The 21,116-nt window shown below is 37.6% G+C and overlaps 1 protein-coding gene across 3 annotated transcripts in view; it reads right to left on the bottom strand.

Moving 5' to 3' along the window:
- Window positions 1-21,116, bottom strand: part of LOC131156193 (uncharacterized) — a 187,160-nt gene that overhangs the window by 47,399 nt on the left and 118,645 nt on the right. For all 3 annotated transcript variants that reach the window (XM_058109692.1, XM_058109694.1, XM_058109693.1), the window contains 10 exons: window positions 11,709-13,020; window positions 10,467-11,605; window positions 4,044-4,172; window positions 3,795-3,950; window positions 2,637-3,206; window positions 2,454-2,525; window positions 1,891-2,355; window positions 1,576-1,759; window positions 741-1,491; window positions 538-654 (listed from right to left, as the gene is read on the bottom strand). In XM_058109692.1, coding sequence (XP_057965675.1) covers window positions 538-654; window positions 741-1,491; window positions 1,576-1,759; window positions 1,891-2,355; window positions 2,454-2,525; window positions 2,637-3,206; window positions 3,795-3,950; window positions 4,044-4,172; window positions 10,467-11,605; window positions 11,709-13,020 — 4,895 coding nt within the window. The remainder of the gene's footprint in view (window positions 1-537; window positions 655-740; window positions 1,492-1,575; window positions 1,760-1,890; window positions 2,356-2,453; window positions 2,526-2,636; window positions 3,207-3,794; window positions 3,951-4,043; window positions 4,173-10,466; window positions 11,606-11,708; window positions 13,021-21,116) is intronic.

Here is a 21,116-nt window from a genome sequence, read left to right as displayed (position 1 = left end):
GGCAGTGGAAGCATCGGGGGCAGTGGAGGAGAAGGAGGAGGAGAGAGGAAGGGGAAGGGGAAGTGGAGTCTGTCAGGGGCAAAGGAGGCAATCATGGCAGTGGAGGAAGAGGAGGAAGATGATGAGCAGGGGAGGAGGCGACTGTACTGGAGCAGACTGAGAGAGGGGAGAGTAGAGCAGCTGGAGAGAGAGCAGGGGGAATAAGAGAAGGAAGAAGCAAAATCCCAATTCTGCCCAAAAGTTGCTCAATATTACAAAAATGTCGATGCCCTTGTCCAATAATAAATACTTATAAGGGCCCAAGAAGTAGTCCCAGAAAACTTCTTGAGAATTACACCTTTTCCCCAAAAAAAGTGGTTTTAAAAAGTACTTTCTCTAATAAGTACTTATTGCTGTACAAACCAACCACCTCTTTTTTATACAAGTACTTAATTTTAACTTTTAAGTACCTTTTTTCAGTAAATATATATTTTCTTTCTTTTTAAGATGCTCCAAATGTGGGTTCAGCAATAATATGACAGATAAAATGCAGAGTACCTGGTTGTATCTGTCCAATGGAGATGTGCGTGATCTCCCCTCTTCAGATGGACATTATGACTGGTTCCCTTCTGCTTATAAAATAAGTCCTTGCTGCAGGCATTGCTGATGATATACCTGCAAAATTAAGAAAAATAAACACAACAGGAACAGAAAAAATTAAGAAATGGCGTTGGCTGATGAAATAAGCTCATCTATGTCACCTGGGCTGGAAAGTAATGGCATTTGTCCTCCGAACAAGTAGTCCAGAAACTGCACTAGATGTCACAGAAATCACAAAGGAAGCACTCGATGACAGCTGAGGAACAAGAACGGCCATTGAACCACTAGCTGGAACAAGAGGGAATGGACTTGACCATAAAGGATTTGGTAGGGTTTCTTCCACGCTTTCGTGCAGGCACCTACGTACCCTAACAACAAGTTCACCGGTAGAGGAAAGAGGCTTAGGAGAATACATGTACGGCCTAACGTTTCCATGCTCATAGCCAACAATGTTTGCATCCCTTGAACAAAATTGATCATTTGGAGATCCATTCTTAAGATTTTCTAAAATATCCTTGTGATGGTCTGAGTAATTGTTATTTGACTGCTCATGAGAATTTCGAAGGGGAGAATTAGTTGAAATTGAAGATTTTCTTAGAAATCTCCCAGACCTAACAATTGTCCCAGTTGAGACACCATGATCTTCAGAAACAGATTTCGTCTGATTATGCGGACAGGCATTTTGGCTGGTAGATAGCAGGCTTAGACCATCTTTCTTGTGCAGAGCATGGTCTTCAACCAATACATGACAAGGAGGAATAGAACAGGTCACTCCTGTCATTTCATCAGAAGATTCTGAGATCAAGAGTGAAAAGCCAGTGCAATTATACAAGAGAAAATGAACAAAAATGAAGAGCTCCCTGGCACCAGAAAAAGCATCCATCATCTTCTCCACTGAAACATAAAGTGGACCTAGAAAAAGACACAAATAACTAAGAAATATTATCAAACATACAGTACGTTCAAGAGGGAATTTAACAGCAAAAGAAAAGCTACCACTTGACAAGCATGGAATAAATCTCGCAGTTTCAGACAGTGAGAACTTAGTTCCATTTAACTTAGCCATTGTAGTAAATGTTTCTCTTCGAGGGAACTTCAAATCCAGTGGTTTGAATCCATGCATATTGATCTCCAGTTGTAGGTCATGTGAAGGATCAATATGATGAAAGGACGTACCCATCTGGGAAAATAAATAAAAAATTAACATAAATCAAAAGTTATGCCCCTCAAAGAAGAAGAAGAAGAAGAAGAAAACCTCCAAATTCAATAAAAAGACAGATAAGGTCAGGAAAAAATAAACACAAAACAAACCTCTGAAAGGTTGGTGCAAGTAATTAGATCACTCCCGACAGTACATATGCTCACTGAAACTTCTGTAGGAAGGTAGTTATTCACTACCAATGGAGTGCTTATGGTCACTTGGTGAAGAAAACGCATCTTTGATTCATCCAGATTGTGCAATACTTGACCAGAGTTCTCAACCGATAGCTCACCTTTCATATGCAGAGAAGAACAAGCTTCTGGATGACCAGAAGAATGTAATCTGATATTTCTAACTGATAAACAGCAATGTAATGGGTGACCACTTACACGAGAAGGGTAGCAAACAAAGGATTTAAAATTTCCAATTTTGCTCTCCTGAGAAATAAGGCTTGAGAGATCATATGCCTCACTACAAAGGTATGAATCTCCCATTGGACACCACCTCACACGATCAGCTCTAGAAAAATGAAGAGGCAGTGGCAACTCTTGACCAGGATGTATCGGGCCGTATTTCTGACAAAGTAAATCAAGCAAGAGGTAAGGTACAATGAGATTGATAGGTGAAAATATGCCTAGTTGGCTAGATGTATATTTAATTTCCTCCTTCATACCTTTGCAGATACACCAAATGGTATGTCAATCCACAATTCCAATGGCATTGATGTTGCATTCATAAGTACAACCTAGGAGTGTACAAAATGTAGCTCAGCAAATAGAACAGAAAAAATGTGAATAAAAAACAGAAGCAGATTGCTAGCAATAAAACTCAATGACATTAATAAAGTGCCCAATACCGTTGAGTATAACTGTATTAACTTGCAATGGCGTTGCACTGAAACATCAAACACAACAGGAACCACAATGCCACTGTTGGTATGAAGTCTACTCTCTTCAGTGCAATATTTGTAATTCCCAAAAAAATCAACCTCAAAGTAAGTCAATTTCACAAGATCCATTGAAAGGGGAGCTGAAGGCAGAGACATTCCATCCAGTTGAATGGTAATAAAATGACGAGCAACCCCTTTTGATTCCTGCTCATGAAGTCTATTAGAAGAATGGAGAGGCCTGTAATGAAAAAGCTGTTCTTCGGGTGCTTCATTGATAAAAATTGGAACACAACCACCAGGCTGCACATAATTCTTATCTTTGACGTCTGAGACATCTATCCCCTCACGATTAACTATCCCTTGATAAACATGATATAACAGTGGAACAGAGGTTAAATTTTTTAGCATATAGGGTGCATATCTTCCTGCAGCTGTATCAGTGTAGGGACACTCGTAAAACATGTAGTGTTCAGGAAGATCATATGGTTGCATCAGACCCCACGTGTCCTTAATCATCTCAATTGTCATAAAAACACACTGCAACAAACAAAATTAAAAAGTAAATTATTGCAGAAGTTTATAAACAAGCATCCAGCTGTAGCATGAACAATGACATAAATTAGAGAAAAGCTGATAATAACCCATCTCAAATGTTATCAAAACACACTGCAACAAAAAAAAAATTAAAACTAAATTATTGCAGAAGCTTATAAACAAGCATCCAGCAGTAGCATGAACTATGACATAAATTAGAGAAAAGCTGACATTAACCCATTGTGACTGTTTCTGCAGCTAGAATAGCTCTTGACATTCAGATGCCAATTGCATCTAAAATGATTTCTATATAGCACTTGAGGAAGGTAGAATGCCTTCCCAAGAAACAGCCGAGATGACAGTTCATACACTGATGATATCGAACCTGTAAATGATGGTATAGGGCTTACAATTCCCTAAAAAAAAAAATGCCAATTTTTTTTAGAAATCTGGAAGAAGATTACCATGCATTTGATTGATTAATCTAATATAATGAATTTAACATATATACAAGGACGAACCACAAATTTAACAATTCATCCAAGCAGGAGATGATATGTGAAGCCCAGCATGTTATATATCATTGTATACCTCAATGAGTGATTCTGTAATGTTTAAATTAAGCTGCCCAATTGATTTCAGTTGGATATCTGTCATGACGAAATCATCCACTAGGGCACCCATCTCATCTTTTCGAACTACAGTGATATGAAATTGCCAAGGCTCGATAAAAGGCTCCCATGAGACCTTCAAACATTGTTAGAAGAAAAGCAGCTATTAGTGCACAATTTATGCTAGGGAAAAAATAGTAGAACCGATTGTTCTCAATATATTATTTACATTGTGAATATTATTGTAGTTTGCTTGGAGGTCACCAGTGATTGAGCCATCCACGCTGTTCTCGGCAACATTGGCATGCAGGAGGACATCCTTCATAAGAACTTGAAAAAGAGGTCCACTACAAGACCACTAACAAAAGCAAAGGGATATCGTAAAACACACACATATATAAAGTATGCTCACATAAAGCTGATATTTACACATCAGGTGATCAATAAGAAAACAAAAATATTGAAGTGCATTGACAAGTCAAATTTCCATATTATTTTCTAAAAATAAATCAATGTACAGTACCTCATCTTTAATTCTAGAACTACTAAACTACGGACTCCCTAGTCATTAGACATTTAGATTGGCATATTATGCATCTCAAATTGTGAACTTCACTTTCTTTAAAAGATAATCACTTCACCCATCTCAATATAAGTCTGTTATTAAAATTCTTAATATTCCAAAAGTGACCTTTACAGCAGATGCGGGCATGAACCAATCATCAAAGGGAAGAAAGATAAAAAGGCAAGCAAGGGTTTTCAAAACAATCTAATTCAGAATTGAGGAAAATATACTGTTCATATGGGGGAAAAAAACCATTCGCTACCTTTTTAGTTTGCTACCTTTAAGCATACCTATGAAATTGATGAGGAAGGTGTTAGAGGTTATTTATGTATTTTAGTATTATTATTATTATTAATTGCGATAGTATGTTAACTAGTGAGAGTTAGTAAGGGTATTATTGTCATTAGAATGTATTTAATCTATATTATAAATAAAGGGAGAGACCTATCTTCAAGTTAGGTCACTCATTTCAATCAAATCTTAACATGGTATCAGAGCATGATCCAACCTAAACCCTATTATCCTCAGCCATTGCTGGAAAAACCATTCTCACGCCTGTTCCCACCAGATCCATCTCCATGGGTATTATTTCACAAAACCAACCATACACCTAGAAACAGAACCCCCCGAAGCCCAACCCCGCAAAACCCCATCACTAGAGGAGCCCCCCACACCACCACGAGCCAGCCAAATGCCAGCAGTGCTGATCCCACGCGCTGGCGGGTGTGAATTTCCAGCCACCATTCTCTCTCTCTCCTGTTTTTTTTTATCCGCCATGTTCTGATTCCTTCTCTAGACAATATTATCTAGCTGTTGGGCCTGTTTTTTGCTCAAAATTCCAACCTTTTTTTACCATGCACTTGCCATATTCCATTAATCTCGGTTCAGAGTTTGTGAAGGCTACATTGTGAGTTTTTTGCAGCAGTGGCAGCATTCGTATGTTCAGTTCTGAGACTGTGGCAATGCTATATCTGTCGGTGAGTCATCCACCTCGTTTGTAGTTGTATCAGTGCTTCAAATAGCTTGTGATTGTCCCGATTAGTCTTGATTGTTCTTCTTGTTTGACATTGGTGTGGTTGCTGATTTGTGAGTGTTTGGATGGAATCTATGAATCCCAAAAATTTGTTTCCTACAATGCTTCCACAAACGACTCAAAAGTTGGGTGTAAAGAACTATGTTCAATGGTTTCAATGGTTTAAAGTTGTTCGAATTTATTTAGCAGGATTAGGAAAATCTGACCACTTGCTCCAATATGATCCTTCTGATGAGAAGAGAAAAGACATGAGGGTTCAAGAAGATGCCTTGATTGTTTCCCTCATATGGAATTCTATGGAGCCACCGAATGCACGGATGTGCATGCATCTAGATATGTGCAAGGAGATTTGGGACAATGTCGAACTTCTATACTCTAGTCGCATTACACGTATGTATGACTTATCCCAGGAGTACTTTTAGTTACAACAAGGAGATAGTAGTATTGCAGATTATTTTGGAGAGATGAAGTGTATTCATGAGGAGCTTAACGTTGTGCAACCTATAACTGCCGACGTTCGTGAAATGCAGTAGAGGCAGCAAATGAGAGTTCTTTGTGTTCTAGCAGGCTTGAGACTCGAGTTTCAAAAGTCCAGTCACAGATACTTAGAACTACCAAGCTGCCATCATTTGCCGATGTTTATTCTTGTGTCCTTCACACTTCCTTTAGCATGCATTCTCCTTCTCTTGCATTTGGCTCTAAGAGGACAACCTTTGCTAGACAGGGTGATTCTACTTCTCTACCAAACAATTGCAAAAATTATCGAGGTGGTTCGAGTGGTTGTAGTGGTAGAGACGGACGAGGTTGAGATACTCCTCACAAGTGCACTCATTGTGGACAGAGTAATCATACTATTGAGCAGTGTTGGGGTCTTCACAGCAGACCTCCACGTGTTGCCTATGCAGCCACCACGGACTTCATACCTTTGGGGGCAGCCAATGCAGCCACCACCAACTCCTCGCCTTTGGGGCTGAGGGTGGGCAACGTAGTGTATCCATGTTAGAGGAAGAGTATTCCAAGTTCCAGTAGTATCAAGCGTCACAACAAGCTTCTCTTCCCATTGCATCTCTTGCCCAAATAGGTAATCCCATAGTTTGTCTATCATCTAGTACTTCTCGTCTTAGTCCTTAGGTCTTAGACTCCAGCGCACTAATCATATCACAGGTATACCTAGCTTCTTCTCCACTCTTCAATATCCTACAAATTTACTTTGTGATACTTTTGCCGATGGATCCACCACTGCAATCAAGGGAAATTCCTCTATTTCTCTTCCTTCAATTTTATATATTCCCAAATTTCCTTTCAATCTTATGTATGTTCACAAAATTTCTAAATCCATGAATTGTTCAATGACATTTTTTCCTAATTCTATGGTTACCCAAGATTTAAAGACAAAGACTATTGGTGGAGGGCGTCCTTGCCCAACCAACCATCCGAGTCTCCAAGTAGTTTGAGTCCTTCTCATCATCTCGATCATCCTAATTTGTAGGTGTATTCACGACAGCGGCTCCAAGAAAGAGAATCCTCTCTAGCTTCTAATACCATGCCTTAGGTTTCCTCGTTTTATGATCATACTCCCCATGACGTTGATCCTGCCTATTGCTGTTCGAAAAGGTAACAACACATGTAATCAACATCCCATTTCCAACTATGTCTGTTATGACTACATATCACCCTCCTATTATTGTTTTGTTACTGCTCTATCATCTACTACCCTTCCTGAATCTGTTTCAGAAGCCTTTAGCCCATTCTAGGTGGAGGGATGCTATGGTTGAAGTGATGAATGCTTTACATGACAATGGTAAGTTTGTGGTTGGATGTCGCTGGGTTTACACTGTGAAAGTCAATCCTGATGGTCCTGTGGCTCGTCAAAAGGCCTGTCTTGTTGCTAAGGAATACACTCGAGGTGGGGGGAGTTCAACAATGGAAGATAGAGATAGGGAGGATAGGGATGTTTTACTTGATCTGCTGTCACTTCCCGTATCTAAACCAGCTTCTTGTTCCCCCTGTGCCAAATCTTGTGTCCGAGTCCGTTTCTAAGCCTAAGCCAAATCCTGTTACAAATCATATGTCCAAACCCATGCCCAAAATTCACCAGAAAAAAAAAAAAAAAAAACTGATTCTGCTATTGAGAATGTGAGATTAGGCAAAGTGTTTTCAAGGAGGAAGGTGGCTGTCCCTGGATCTGTGCAAGTATGAGACTCCAACTCTGATCCTGAGAATGAGGTAACATTTTCTAACCCTTCATTGCAAGCTGAAACCGAACCTTAGGTTAATGACCAAGATCTTCCCATTGCTGTTAAAAAAGGAACTAGAGAGTGCACAAAACAACCTTTATACCCTCTCACATTTCTTGTCCTTCAAAAATTTTTCACCATCCCATAGATCCTTCCTTGTTAGCTTAAACACCATTGTCATCCCTACCACCTTATCCGAAGCTTTATCCAAAGAGAAATGGAAACAAGCTATGAATATGGAGATGGAGGCGTTGGAAAAAAACAAAACCTTGGAGTTGGTGAAATTGCCAGTAGGAAAGAAAACCATGCAGTGTAAATGGGTTTACACTGTGAAGTATAGAGCAGATGGATCAATAGAGGGATACAAGGCAATGTTAGTGGCCAAGGGTTATACTCAAACCTACGGAAATGACTACCTAGAGACTTTTACTCGACTTGTGAAGATGAACACTGTTAGAATCTTGTTGTCTCTAGCAGCTAATTATGGTTGGGGCTTGCAGCAGTTTGATGCCAAGAATGCATTTTTGCATGGAGAGCTAGAGGAAGAAATTTATATGGAAGTCCCACCAGGTTATGGGAATAATTTGGCTGCTCATACTGTGTGCAGGCTGAAGAAATCCTTGAACAGTCTTAAACAATCGCCACAGGCATGCTTTGGAAGGTTTGCAAGAGTTATCTTGGCCATGGGATATAGACAGAGCCAAGGGGATCATACATTGCTCATTAAACAATCACCTTAAGGGGAGTCACAGCACTCTTGGTTTATGTCGATGATATAATAATGACTCAGGACGATGATAAGAAACGACATATTTTGAGTTATTGTCTGGCTAAGGAGTTTGAGATCAAGGCATTAGGGAGCCCGAAATATTTTCTTGGGATCGAGGTGGCTCACTCTGGAAAGGGCATTTTTATATCTCAGCATAAGTATGTTACGGATCTCCTCAAAGAAATCGGCAAGATGGCGTGCAAGCCAGCAAGTACTCCAATAGATCCTAACCTTAGACTTGGAAAGGCAGAGGAAGATGCTGCACTAGGTAAAGAAATGTACCGACACCTGGTAGGAAGACTCATTTATTTGTCTCACACACAACCGAATATAGCTTATGCAGTGAGTGTGATTAATCAATTTATGCACAGCCCAAAGGAAGTCCATTTACAGGCAGCTCACTGAGTCTTACAATACCTCAAAGGGACACCAGGAAAAGGTATCTGTTTAAAAGGAACGGAAGCTTAGTTCTTGAGGCATACACGGATGCTGATTATGCTGGGTTGATTGTTGACAAGAGGTTGACCTCCGGATATTACACCTTTCTTGGCGGAAATCTGGTGACATGTAAGAGTAAGAAACAAAATGTGGTGGCTTGGCCTAGTGCAGAGGCAGAATTCCGAGCAATATTTCAGGGTGTATGTGAACTACTTTGGTTGAAGATTATCTTAGAAGACAAGAAGATTAAGTGGGATGGTCCGATGAGATTCTATTGTAAATAATAAGTCCGCAACCAGCATAGCTCATAATCCAGTACAGCATGATCGAACAAATCACATTGAAATTGATAGACTCTTCATCAAAGAAAAGTTAGCAGATTGATATTGTACACCTTATGTGTCTACACATGGCCAACTTGCTGATGTATTTACCAAGGGGTTAAGTAGTTCAGTGTTTCAAAGTATTGTATCCAAGCAGGGAATGGAAAAGACCTATTTGCCAGCTTGAGGGGGGAATGTGGGAAACATGTTTAATGACTTGTATTCTATACGTGTATAGTTAGCTATTTTAAGAAATTTTGTAACAGCCTGTATTCCTAGAATTAGGCCGATTTAATTAGTTTTCTATTCTGTTAGAATATCCTATAAATCATGGGATTTGATATAACCTAGTTAATTTTCCTTTTCTGCTGCTAGGGTTGATGTATATAGCTAATGTTTTGTGTATTAATCAAATGAAATGAAGAAAATTCTTCCACAAAGTATGGGACCGGATATAACCTGGTTAATTTTCCTTTTCTGCTGCTAGGGTTGATGTATATAGCTAATGTTTTGTGTATTATTCGAATGAAATGAAGAAAAATCTTCCACAAAGCATTTCTCAGTTTGTGTCAGTATCATTGAGAAAGAAAAAACATCTTCAGGATACCAAAATAGTCAAAGTCAATCAAAATATGCTTGCCATGAAAAAAGGAAGTGGTTTTTTATTTTCAAGAAATAAACATAAACAGATTTCTAGGTTACCCCACTAGACAAGAATCATGCCATAACCAAATATATATATATATGTTCCTACTAGGCATGACATCCTTAATATTTAGGACTCTCAATTTCTTTGGGATACATGTTGCAGGAAATGCATTCACACTTTCTCAATGGTACAACTCTCATAAAAAAAAGGGATAACCAGCATAATTAACGCATTCACAATCAAAGACAATGCAAAAATAAAAAAATAAAAACAATTTGAAATTTACAAGACAAGTTTATAACTCTTAGGCACAAGTAAAGGTCCTGCTATCCTCAAATGTCATCACTAACCGCCCAGCTTCCACCGAAAAAAAATAGACAAAAATGGTACACACTACACACTAGGATATAATGCATTACTTCACCAACATGGGTAAAATTCATCACCTTATTAATTTAACAATTAATTCAACTACTGTGAATCACCCAAAAAAAAATTTATACTTTTTTGGTAAAGACGAGCAAAAAGAAAAACATTACAGTAGATATATAAGGCAAGAGATATTCACACAAAAAAAAGAACTGCTATAATCAGGAAGATGCATATGATCAACCAATCATTCAAGAATGTCCACATACCCTTCCACCACTAAGTAGAATAGAAACCCTCCTTAACAGGACTTCAAAGACGATACCCCCAAATACAAAGGGAGAAGAGTCTGCCTCAAGAAAATTAATTTGTAAATCATGCCACAGGTAGAATACATGATGTGAAACCCATAAATCTGAATGATCACACTGAATTTCCACTTTTACATGCAAAGGATCCATATGATTCTTAGTAACCTCAGCCTCCACATTAACCTGAAATAAATGGAAAAGAGGCAAGGATTGAAAAGTCTCCTTTTCACGTACCAATACTGCACCGCTCATTTTTTCTGAATTGGACTTCAGTTTGAAATCTCCAGCATCCTTAAATATTTCAATATTTTTACTGTAAAAAGTAACAGAGATAAATTTACAGTCTTTTCCTTCAGTTGCATCATCACATTTTCCAGCTGTGTGAAAATCCCTATGAGCTTCTTCATGAACCCAGACAGGGAAATGAAATGTAATACTGATATTTTCAGACCTCACAGTTCGGACAACAGCATCCTGTTTCTTATTCTCTGGTGCAAAATGAGGTGGAACACTTGAAGAATCAAAAGAATTTAATGAAACACTAACATTGGAATTTTCTAATGGATCAACTGCCTTGGTCAGTTGTTTCACAGAATGAGCAATAGACTCAACAACCTTGGTCCAGTCGGGCATATGTAACCAAATATCAGCAGAAGGAAGAGAAACACAAAGTTCACCTTCACCATTAACTGTTGCTGAAAGACAAATCTCAAGAACTGATATGAATGTGGAAGTGGAGTTGAACTGTGCTAATACCAAAGAATTAGGCAAAGAAGAGAACTCGAAGGAAGAGAAATCAAGGCCCAAGCTTAAGAGTGTGTCAGTAGTCAATTTTGCAGAGCATTTAAAGCGCATTTTAGCCTGAGCAACAGGCTCTTTTTGGAATCCAAGAAATTTTATCAGCAACGAATCAACATAACACCAAACTTCTGTGAATATTGTGCTTGAGGCAATGGGTGAAATATTCTCCCTTAAAGACCTCTTTAACTGAAGAAACTGCAGAACATCAGATTTGAAACATTTAGATTGATCAGGAACTGAGGAAAACTGATTTATGACATCCAGTAGCGCCTCAAATCCATAAAATATGTTGTCACCTGAAAGCAAAGAGAGAAACACATTAGTTCATATACGCAAGAGGATATTACAGCTGCTCAAAATTTTGAGCAAACAATGACCCATAAAAAAAGAAGTTCCTACCATCAGCAGTAACCTGGCAGTTCGCAGTCCGGGCAATGACAAATGTTGAAGGAGAACTTTTACAAGGGAATTGACTTTCACATGGTGTTCTAACCCAAATATCAAGATTTAAGGATGCAACTAAAGAACTATCTACATAGTTGGTTAAGCAACCATGTCCATCATCCATGAACAGCAGAGATGACAGGATCAAGTTCAGTCCAAATACATTTATACAGTGATATTTTTCTTCTAAAGGTTCATGGAGTAGAACAAAATATTCAGGACAAACGTCATCCAATATTTTATTAGAGAAACAATCATAGGAACTGCAGTACAGCTGTTGAATTTCAAATTTTAGGAACTGATGCTGATTGCTTTCCACAGGCAAAATTAAACTAGCATCCAATACCTCAAACCTGCACACAATGGAACTGTCATTTTCTGTATTAGTATCCCCACACACTTCACTGGCAGTCAGACCATTTGAACTGGAGCTCCAATCAGACAATGAGAAGTAACCAATAATTATGGACAAATATTCAGGAGTTAAAATGCAACACACATGCTGCACACCAATGCTTACTTCAAATTGAGAATCCAATACTCTACTATTTTCTTTTCTTACACGCAAATTTAAGACAGGAGATAAGTTTGGTGATGATGGGCCCCATAGAAACTCTTGGAAATTCTGGGTACACCATGAAGAGGTTAGACTCAATCCCACAGCAGAGCACAATATGTCGATACTGTCTTCATAGATGAACATTAAAGACTTAGTATCAGGTAATGTAACAGTTCCAACAATGCACGAGGAATCATGAAAATGCACTCTGATCCCTGAGAGATGCAAATCAATAACTAATGCATTAGGGATGCCAGCACTCCAACAATCTAGAAATGCTTCTATACCAGTTGTGGATTTCGATAGTGAGGTATTAAAAAATCTAGATCCCTTCCTCAGACTGAATTTAGGTGTGTCCATTAAATAAAAATACTTTCTCCAGTCAGAGCTGTTATAAAGAAGTGAACCGTCAAGGTTACCAAACCAACCAGAATTTTTTACAGTAACAAATGGAAAATGATCTAAAGGGATGCTTGCCCATTCAGAACAACCTTCATTACGAAAGTTTGAGAACCCAAAGCTTTGAAACCCAACAGCTGACACAGCTTTTGAGATTTCAGTATCAACTGTCGAGCTAATTGAGCGGTTACCAGCAGAAGATGTCCCATATGCAGACAGCCTATCAAAGAATCCAATCAGCAACCCAACAACAAAAGGGTAGCAGTGGAGATCACAATAACTATTTTGTGTTGAGAGAATAATATGAACCTGGAACCAAAGAACAATATGTAAAGATCAGAAAAAGAAATAAATTCTATTTCTACTTCTCCAACACACGCACACACATTTGAAAACACAAGCATAAGTAAAATTCTAAAGTTAGACCACAGAATATTTCTAATTATCTCTACTACAGAAACATAAAAAATAACACAACATACTGAAAGATATAGATCATCCATAAATATTTTATACATCTCCACGAAGTGCATGAAGTAGCATTCGTCATGTAATTTCTCCTATTCTTTGGCCATATGCAAACAAAGATTTTTTTTAATAGAAAAAAAAAAAGAGATATTCATTGAAGAAGAAAGAATATATGAATAGGAGGAAAAGATCTTCTTATAAAAAGAAGAAACCAAAATAGACTAGAAAAAAAATAAGAACAAAATTCCCATCCAATCCCTTTGAAAACCTGACAAAGGCAGCCCTTTAAAACCACCAGCTGCAAAAGATGAAAAAGAAGCCAAGCACCGAGTCCTATCACAAAGAAAAGTAACAGAATTCCCCTTTGCAGAAGATACGAGCATCCCGTTACATCCGAATTTCCCAGACAACTACAAAAATTACAAGTCCACGAGACTAAACCATCACCACTCTTTAGAGATACGTAGTAATTTCTCCACAGAATCTGGGAAAACCCAATTCTCCCAAAAATAGCAAATAGCTTATTCCAGATCTCCAAGAGAAAAGGTCATGCAGAAATAGACGCAAAGAAAATCTCTGAGCTGTCAAAACACAAGAAACAAACATCCGGAGATAATTTTTTCAAAAGCCTCATATTCTGCAGCATATTGTTGGTATTAGCACTATCAAGAACAACTAACCAAGAAAATGCCTTTATCTTAGAGGGGACTTTAGCTTTCCATCTGAAATGATGAAGAAAGGATTTAAAAGATTCTGTTAAAAACTCAAAGAATGATTTTTGAAGTGTAGAAACCTGAGAAATCCAAACCGCAACTACCTATCCCCTCACATGAGAAATGGCAGCCCTCCAAGAGAACCAACAAAGGAAATTGTTCCTCCAACTCCTATCATTTAGGCCCATTTAAATTAAGTAATTACATTATTATGCACAAAAGAAAAGACAATATAAACAAGGGAATGAAATGGAAAGCCACCTTTCCAGAGTCATTTGCATTAGAATGGCACTGATTTATTTCATAAAATATGATCCTGATACACAATAATTATTCTGTTCCCATCCTATTCCATTCCATATAACAGAAGGTAACACGAAAGTGTTTAACAAAAAATTGATTTATAATCAGTATTAGCCCCCTGTTAGGTTCATGGAATTACGATTGAAATGGATGTCAAAACAAGTGCAGACCAGGATCCGGGACCTCAACCGGGATGGCTATCCAAAATGTGTTGTTAAGTCTACCTAATTATTATCATATAACTGGTCTCTAACTAATCGTAGGGTCCAAGGAACCAATAGTCCATAGTCTACGTAACAGAGCCAAACTCAAGAGTTTAGTTATGCAAGGGGAAGGTACTAGCACCCACTACAAACCCAACCTTTTTAGCAGTACCATGATATATTCCGGATGTTTAAACATTAACCAAACATAGTCTTTGGCTCTTCATTTGAAAAAGTAAGATAACTTTCCTTTAAATATTGTTCCACCCTATGACCATCAAGTATCCCGTCAAATTACAAGGACTCCCTCACCTTGAGATCCTAGGAAGAATTTTCTCATAGGGTCTCAAAACAATTTTTTTTATCTTTCCTTATTTTTTGAACATTTTTTACGAAAGAAAACAATTTTCAAAATATTTTTAAACTTTAAAACAGAATAAATAAATAACCAAAAAAATAAAAGGAAAACTGATATACCCGTTTAAGTGGACTGGTTGATTGATCCACTGTCACTTAAGTGAAGCAGGTGCACGACACATGATCGTAAACAAAGTCCAACCCCCCCCCCCCCCCCAACCTTCTCCTGCAGCCACTGCGGTTCTCACCAAAACACTAGTGGCTGCAGGTGCTTACCGCCACATTTCCGGCCATTTCAATGCTGAAATTGACATGCCACCACCGCCGTTCACACCTAGGGTTCCTCTGAACATAGTAGGACCATTTTTTTTGTACTGAATCATGGCTAAAACAACTCTCTCAACCACGATTGACCATCGCCGGTGATCATGGCGACGACACTAGCTTTGGCCTCCCAAAAATTGTTTTGCCCTTATTTTGGTTATTTTTCACCTCCAGGAATTGATTTTCACTCCCTAGGCCTTATATAGCTGCCTATGCACATGAAATATATTCCAAACCCAAGTTCTTACCATCGATTTTTTAGTCCTCTTCTTTTCACTATTTATCTCTCTTTATTTTTTTCTCTCCTGATTTTCAGTATTCTGAATATATTCAACAAAGGCTAATGCTACCCACCAATCCTAGATTTGAATACATGACCATACATACTTCAAAATAATGGAATAAAAAACCCTCACTAAATCAAGGTTCATAACCCAAACCACACGAATAGATATTGATCCTATTGCAATTCTAAGATATATCTAGGTATTCACCAACAATCATGCAGTAAAAATCAAAACTTTAATGTGTTCGGAACCAGAAATCACTCCTTTGCATGGAATATAATCATGAAAGACCAAGTATGGGGAGGATACTTAACTTGTCTTCTCCCAAGGTTGATAAATCAAATGAATTAAAAAAAAAACAAAATGAGAAATCAGCCCCTTGAGTTTGTAAGCTTCAATCTGTGATGATGTATTCTTCAAGAAACTCAAGGTAGGGAGAAGAAACAAAGCTTGAGGTGAGCCTCTTCCTCTCTCTCCCCGTCCTCTAGTGAACATACGTTCACTTAGTTCAACATGTGTTCTCCTCAAAATGTTAAGCATATGTGTCTCCCTTGTTGCTCTAAAGCTCCTTTAAATAAAGCAAAATTAGGGTTTGACCTTAACACCCTCACTTTCCTAGAACGCCCTTAAAAGCAAAGGCTTCCTTCCTTGTCCTAAGTGGGTGCTTGGGCACCCCCATTGTTGACCTTATAGATCATATCTTGTTTTGATAATGACAAATGCCTTTGTATCTTACCAGTGCCTTGAGTGTTTGTACAGGACTATTCTTAACAAGCAATGGCAAGGATACAAATAATACCTTAAGCAAATTCAATAATCAAACCATTTGACGGCATTTGGAAAAGCAAAGGAAATGAAGACCAAGTTTCAATTTGTATTTGCATTTACATTTGTTGGTCTATAATATTATGGTTGTAATAATTGCATTACATGCATGATAGGATGCATAAGCTCAAGACCATAGATTGACCTTAGGGAAGGTCGACCAACATCGGATTTTTAGGAGTAACTCTAAAGAGACCATAAACTGACCACTAGGACCCTAAAATCTTAGCACAAAATGCTATAACTTATTCACGCATGGTTGAATAAGTTCAAGGACAAAAATAGGGTTTCAGGCGACCAAATCGAGAATGTTAAAAATGGTTCGGACAACCAAATGTGCAAAGGGTCAACAGTTGACCATGGCCCGGGCGACCAAACCTAATTTGAACTGAATGTCCACAGTCGACCGAACATAAGAACGGTCACTTTTCACCTTCCCTAGGTGCCCGAACTCTAAGTTCAAAATAGCTTCGGGCGACCGAAGAATGTAGTTTGGTAGATCGAACCTATAACTGAGCAACTGAACCTCGGGCGTTTGGGAAATCGCCCTAACATTCAACCAACCGAACTCTCCTCAGCTACCAAAAACCTAGAATAGGCTTGTGTCCTGTTCAGGTGACTGGCCCTATGAACCAGGCAACCGAATCTCTCAGGTTGGTTTATTTTTATCGCGTTAAACCAGGGTTAATTTTAATTAACCTTTATTAATCTTGTCTAAAATTCCATCTGTGTCCCCCAACGGTTATAATTTTGAGTATGTCTATATATACTCCTTCATTTGGAAAAATTAAGCATGGATTAGAAAATATCCTTAGCCAAAAATTCTTTGAATTTCCAAATCCTTATTTTCTTATATACAAGCCAAATATCCTATTCTTACTAATCCTTCCTGCTAAAATCCTTTGGTAAGAATATTTTGGAGATTGTTCATATTAGCTAACACTCACAAATTGCTTGATTGATAATTGATTTTATTGAGAGTAAGCTTGAGTGTTCCCTTGTGATTTAATTCATAAGTCTTCATTGGGAATAACTCTCAATTGCTTGCGAGTCTTGCATTTGTGTTGCAAGATTCTTGAGCTTGCTTCTGTGCTTTTGTGAAATACTTTTCAAACAAGGTTGTTTCAAATATCTCCTATATTTTATACTTGATATTTGTTCTAGAGATATTTGAGTGTGCTCTTGAGATCTTTGAGGTTATGGCTTGTGATTGACATACATATTTTTAACTCAAAGATATATTCACATCACTTTCACATATAAATTGTTATTGTTGCATATAACTGAGAGTTGGCATTTAGACTTCACCGAACTTATACATCCATATCATATTGAAGTGTAATTGATTGTGCGTATTGGTACATATCTGCTTGTTGGAGAAGCACGTATATTGTACACTAAATTTAAATTGAATATCTGCTGTATTCCAAGCATGCCCTGAAGGGATGATAATCTAGCCCAGAAGGACTGTACGTAAAGGTTGAGGTCAGCCATGGTAATTTGACCTGATTGTATATAGTGCCGCTCCACCCGTTAAGTGAGCATTAGCGGAATCCCGGGGCTTGCGAGCTAATACGGGGATGTAGACAGTATTGGCCAAACCCCGATAACATTTCCTGTGCCTGCTTTTAATTTCCACATTTTAAATTTCAGCACTTGAATGTTTACGTTTAAGTGTTTAAATATTTGATTGGATTTGTGATTATATAGAAAGACACTAGGTTTGTGCAATTTTGTTTGAGGAATCTGAATTGACTTAGGAGAAAGCTTAAATTTCCAATTCCAACAATTGGTATTAGAGTCTCGTTGCATATACTTAAACGTTCTTTTGCTAAAGATCGCAATGGCTCTAGTTTGTCTATCCCCATTCGATGAGGGTCAATCACCTACCAGGCCTCCAGTGTTTTCTGGTGTTGATTACACTGCATGGAAATTAAAGATGAGCATATTTGTAAAATTAATGGATTGGAGGGTCTGGCAAATGATTGTTAAAGGAAGTTGTGCTCTGATAAATGAAGGAATTTTAGGGTAATTAATTCAAATGCCATGGACATGTTATATAGTGCTTTAGAGTCTAACATTTTTCGTGAGATCATGACTTGCAAAAGTGCACAAGAAATATGGGATGAGCTTGAAAGAAAATATGGGGAGTCCCAGGAGAAAGAGATCTATCTTCCGAATGCTCCAAGCTCAAATAATCAGGAGGAGGTAAATCATGGATTAGTAACACTAATCGACAAAGAGGTATATGATTCTAACTCTACCTCTATTGATGATTCTTGTACCAAATCCTGTGATATTTTATATGATGAATCATTCATTGTTTCTGATAATGATAATGCATGTATTGATTCATGTGATGTATATTTTGACAAATATTGTGATGAATCAATCATTAGAATTAATGAAGAAAGCATGCCCTCTCTTGAAAACTAGAAATTGCTTTACTTAGGATGCATAAGCTTTTCGCCAGGATGTCTAAGCAGAAAACAGTCTTCAAAAATGATAGTAGAGGGTTAGCAAAACTATTAGAATATCTAAAAGATTGTCATGCTACTTGAGAAGAAAAAGATAGAGAAAGTTTTGAAATTTATCTGCTTAAAGAAAGAAATAGATGATTATTCTAGAGCTACACTCAAAGATATAAATGAAAAGAATAATCATGATAAACCCTTGGAAGTTAAAAGACACAATCTTTTCAAAAAGGGTTCAAATCTATCAAATCTATCCCATATTCATTTGAATGGCTCGTTTAGTAAAAATAAAATAAATAAGCACAAGCTTTCACGTATATACAAAACATGCTTATCTGATGAAGGAAAAGGGCACAAACAATATAATTGTACATTTAAAGATGCCAGAGGCATAAACAAGGAAATGATGTGGATAATCATGAAGGAAAACCTTTCGAGACCAAAGGAAGAAAGGAGTCAAATTAAAATTACATAATTATTAGATTCTTCCTTAGTGCATAGGATTAGCCATAGGGGGTAGTGCTATTTGTAGGCTTGGGAAGTGGTTGGTGCTTAAAATGAAAATTCCTAGTATATGCATTCACTATATAATATTGTTTTACTAAGAACCATTAGAGATTCATGCTAATGTGGAAATACATGTAATATATCCAATCTGAACTTAATGCATATATCATAATGATTGGTGAAATATGAAAACATTGGCTATAGCCTACTAAAATGAAATCCAATTCCGAACGGACAAGGCATCTTTGCTATGTATATATCTCTTGATGCTTAATCCATGCTTGAATATAAAAATCTAAAGTTAAGCACACTTTTGTCCATCACACAAGCCTGAGTTTTAGGGAATCAATATCATCTATTCCTAAACTCAGTTTTGACTGTAAAAGCCTTGATCAAAATCTCAATCATCACTCTAGGCATATAGCACTATAGATCATAAATGACAAATGAATTGAGTGCTTATTAGGAGACATCCATTCTCAACCAAATTAGGGGCATCCATTAGGGAATCAAGTCTTCATCTAGAAATCATTAAATTTTAAATAGTGAAGATCAGTTTTAGCAAACTTCTATACCAATGCCAAATGTTTTCTTTGACATTGACATCCCTCTACAAAACATTCAAGGAACCAAAATTTTAAATAGTGAAAAAAATGGAAGTCCCAATCTACTTGTACAAAGCATAAGGGAATCACAATCAGGGGGAGATTTGCTATAGAATAATCCCTCTTCTGAGTTTCTTGTTTATGCTAGAGGCAGGTATCCTTTCAATACTAAAGATCATCCCACAATTTCAGAGCAGAATCAATCATCACCTCCAAAAACTGGTCATTTGGAAATCCTAGGTAATCCTTCTACTACATTTCCAGTTCATCAATCTACTGACCTTGATGTACCTATAAGAAGTTAGAACTGTACCACACACCCGAATGCCAAATATTTATCATACCATAGAATCTCTCATAACCATAAGGCATTTAAATGGAATATTTCTCACCTATTTGTTCCAAGGACCATTTAGGAAGCTATGGATCATCCGGATTGGAAGTTAGCAGTTCTTGAAGAGATGAATGCACTACGGAACAACAGTACTTGGGAAATTGTTGATATACTAAAGGAAAAGAAAATTGTAGGTTGCAAGTGGGTGTTTACAGATAAATGCAAGGCTAACGGCAATATAGAGGGATATAAGGCAAGACTCGTTGCAAAAGGGTTTACACAAACATACAGAATTGACTATCAAGAAACTTTAGCCCCAGTGGCCAAGATAAACTCAATCCGAGTTTAACTCTCCTTAGCTATACATTCTAACTGGCCTTTACACCAGTTGGATGTAAAGAATGCCTTTTTAAATAGAGATCTAGAGAATGAAGTGTTTATGTAATTACCATCAGGTTTTGAAGGTAATCTTGGCAGAGATAAGGTGTGTAAATTGAAAAAAACATTACATGGGCTCAAGCAATCTCTGAGAGCTTGGTTTGAACGCTTAGGGAAGGTTGTAAAGGGTCATGGTTATAGCCAAGGTCAAGCTGATCACACCAAGTTCTACAAGCACTCAAGTCAAGGGAAGGTTCTTATTCTAATTGCTTATGTTGACGATGTTATTTTGACTAGTAATGTTAGCAAAGAACTTGAGAAATTAATACAAATGCTTGATAATGAATTTGAGATTAAAGACTTGGGCGACTTGAAGTATTTTCTCGGTATGGAATTTGCAAGGTCGAGAAAAGGTATTTTTGTTTTAGAAAGAAAATATGTGCTCGACTTTCTTGGAGGAACAATTTTACTAAGGTGTAAAGCAATTGAGACACCTATAGAGCCTAATCTTAAACTACAACCTGCCAAGCCTGAAGAAGTAACCAATAGAGACCAGTACCAAAGATTTGTTGGAAGGCTACTTTATCTATCACATACACGTCCTGACATAGCCTTTGCTATCAGTAT

Source organism: Malania oleifera, chromosome 5 (genome assembly GCF_029873635.1).
Source record: "Malania oleifera isolate guangnan ecotype guangnan chromosome 5, ASM2987363v1, whole genome shotgun sequence".
Lineage (NCBI taxonomy): Eukaryota > Viridiplantae > Streptophyta > Magnoliopsida > Santalales > Ximeniaceae > Malania > Malania oleifera.
Note: the sequence above shows the minus strand (reverse complement) of the source record. Positions and strands in the feature narration are given on the sequence as shown.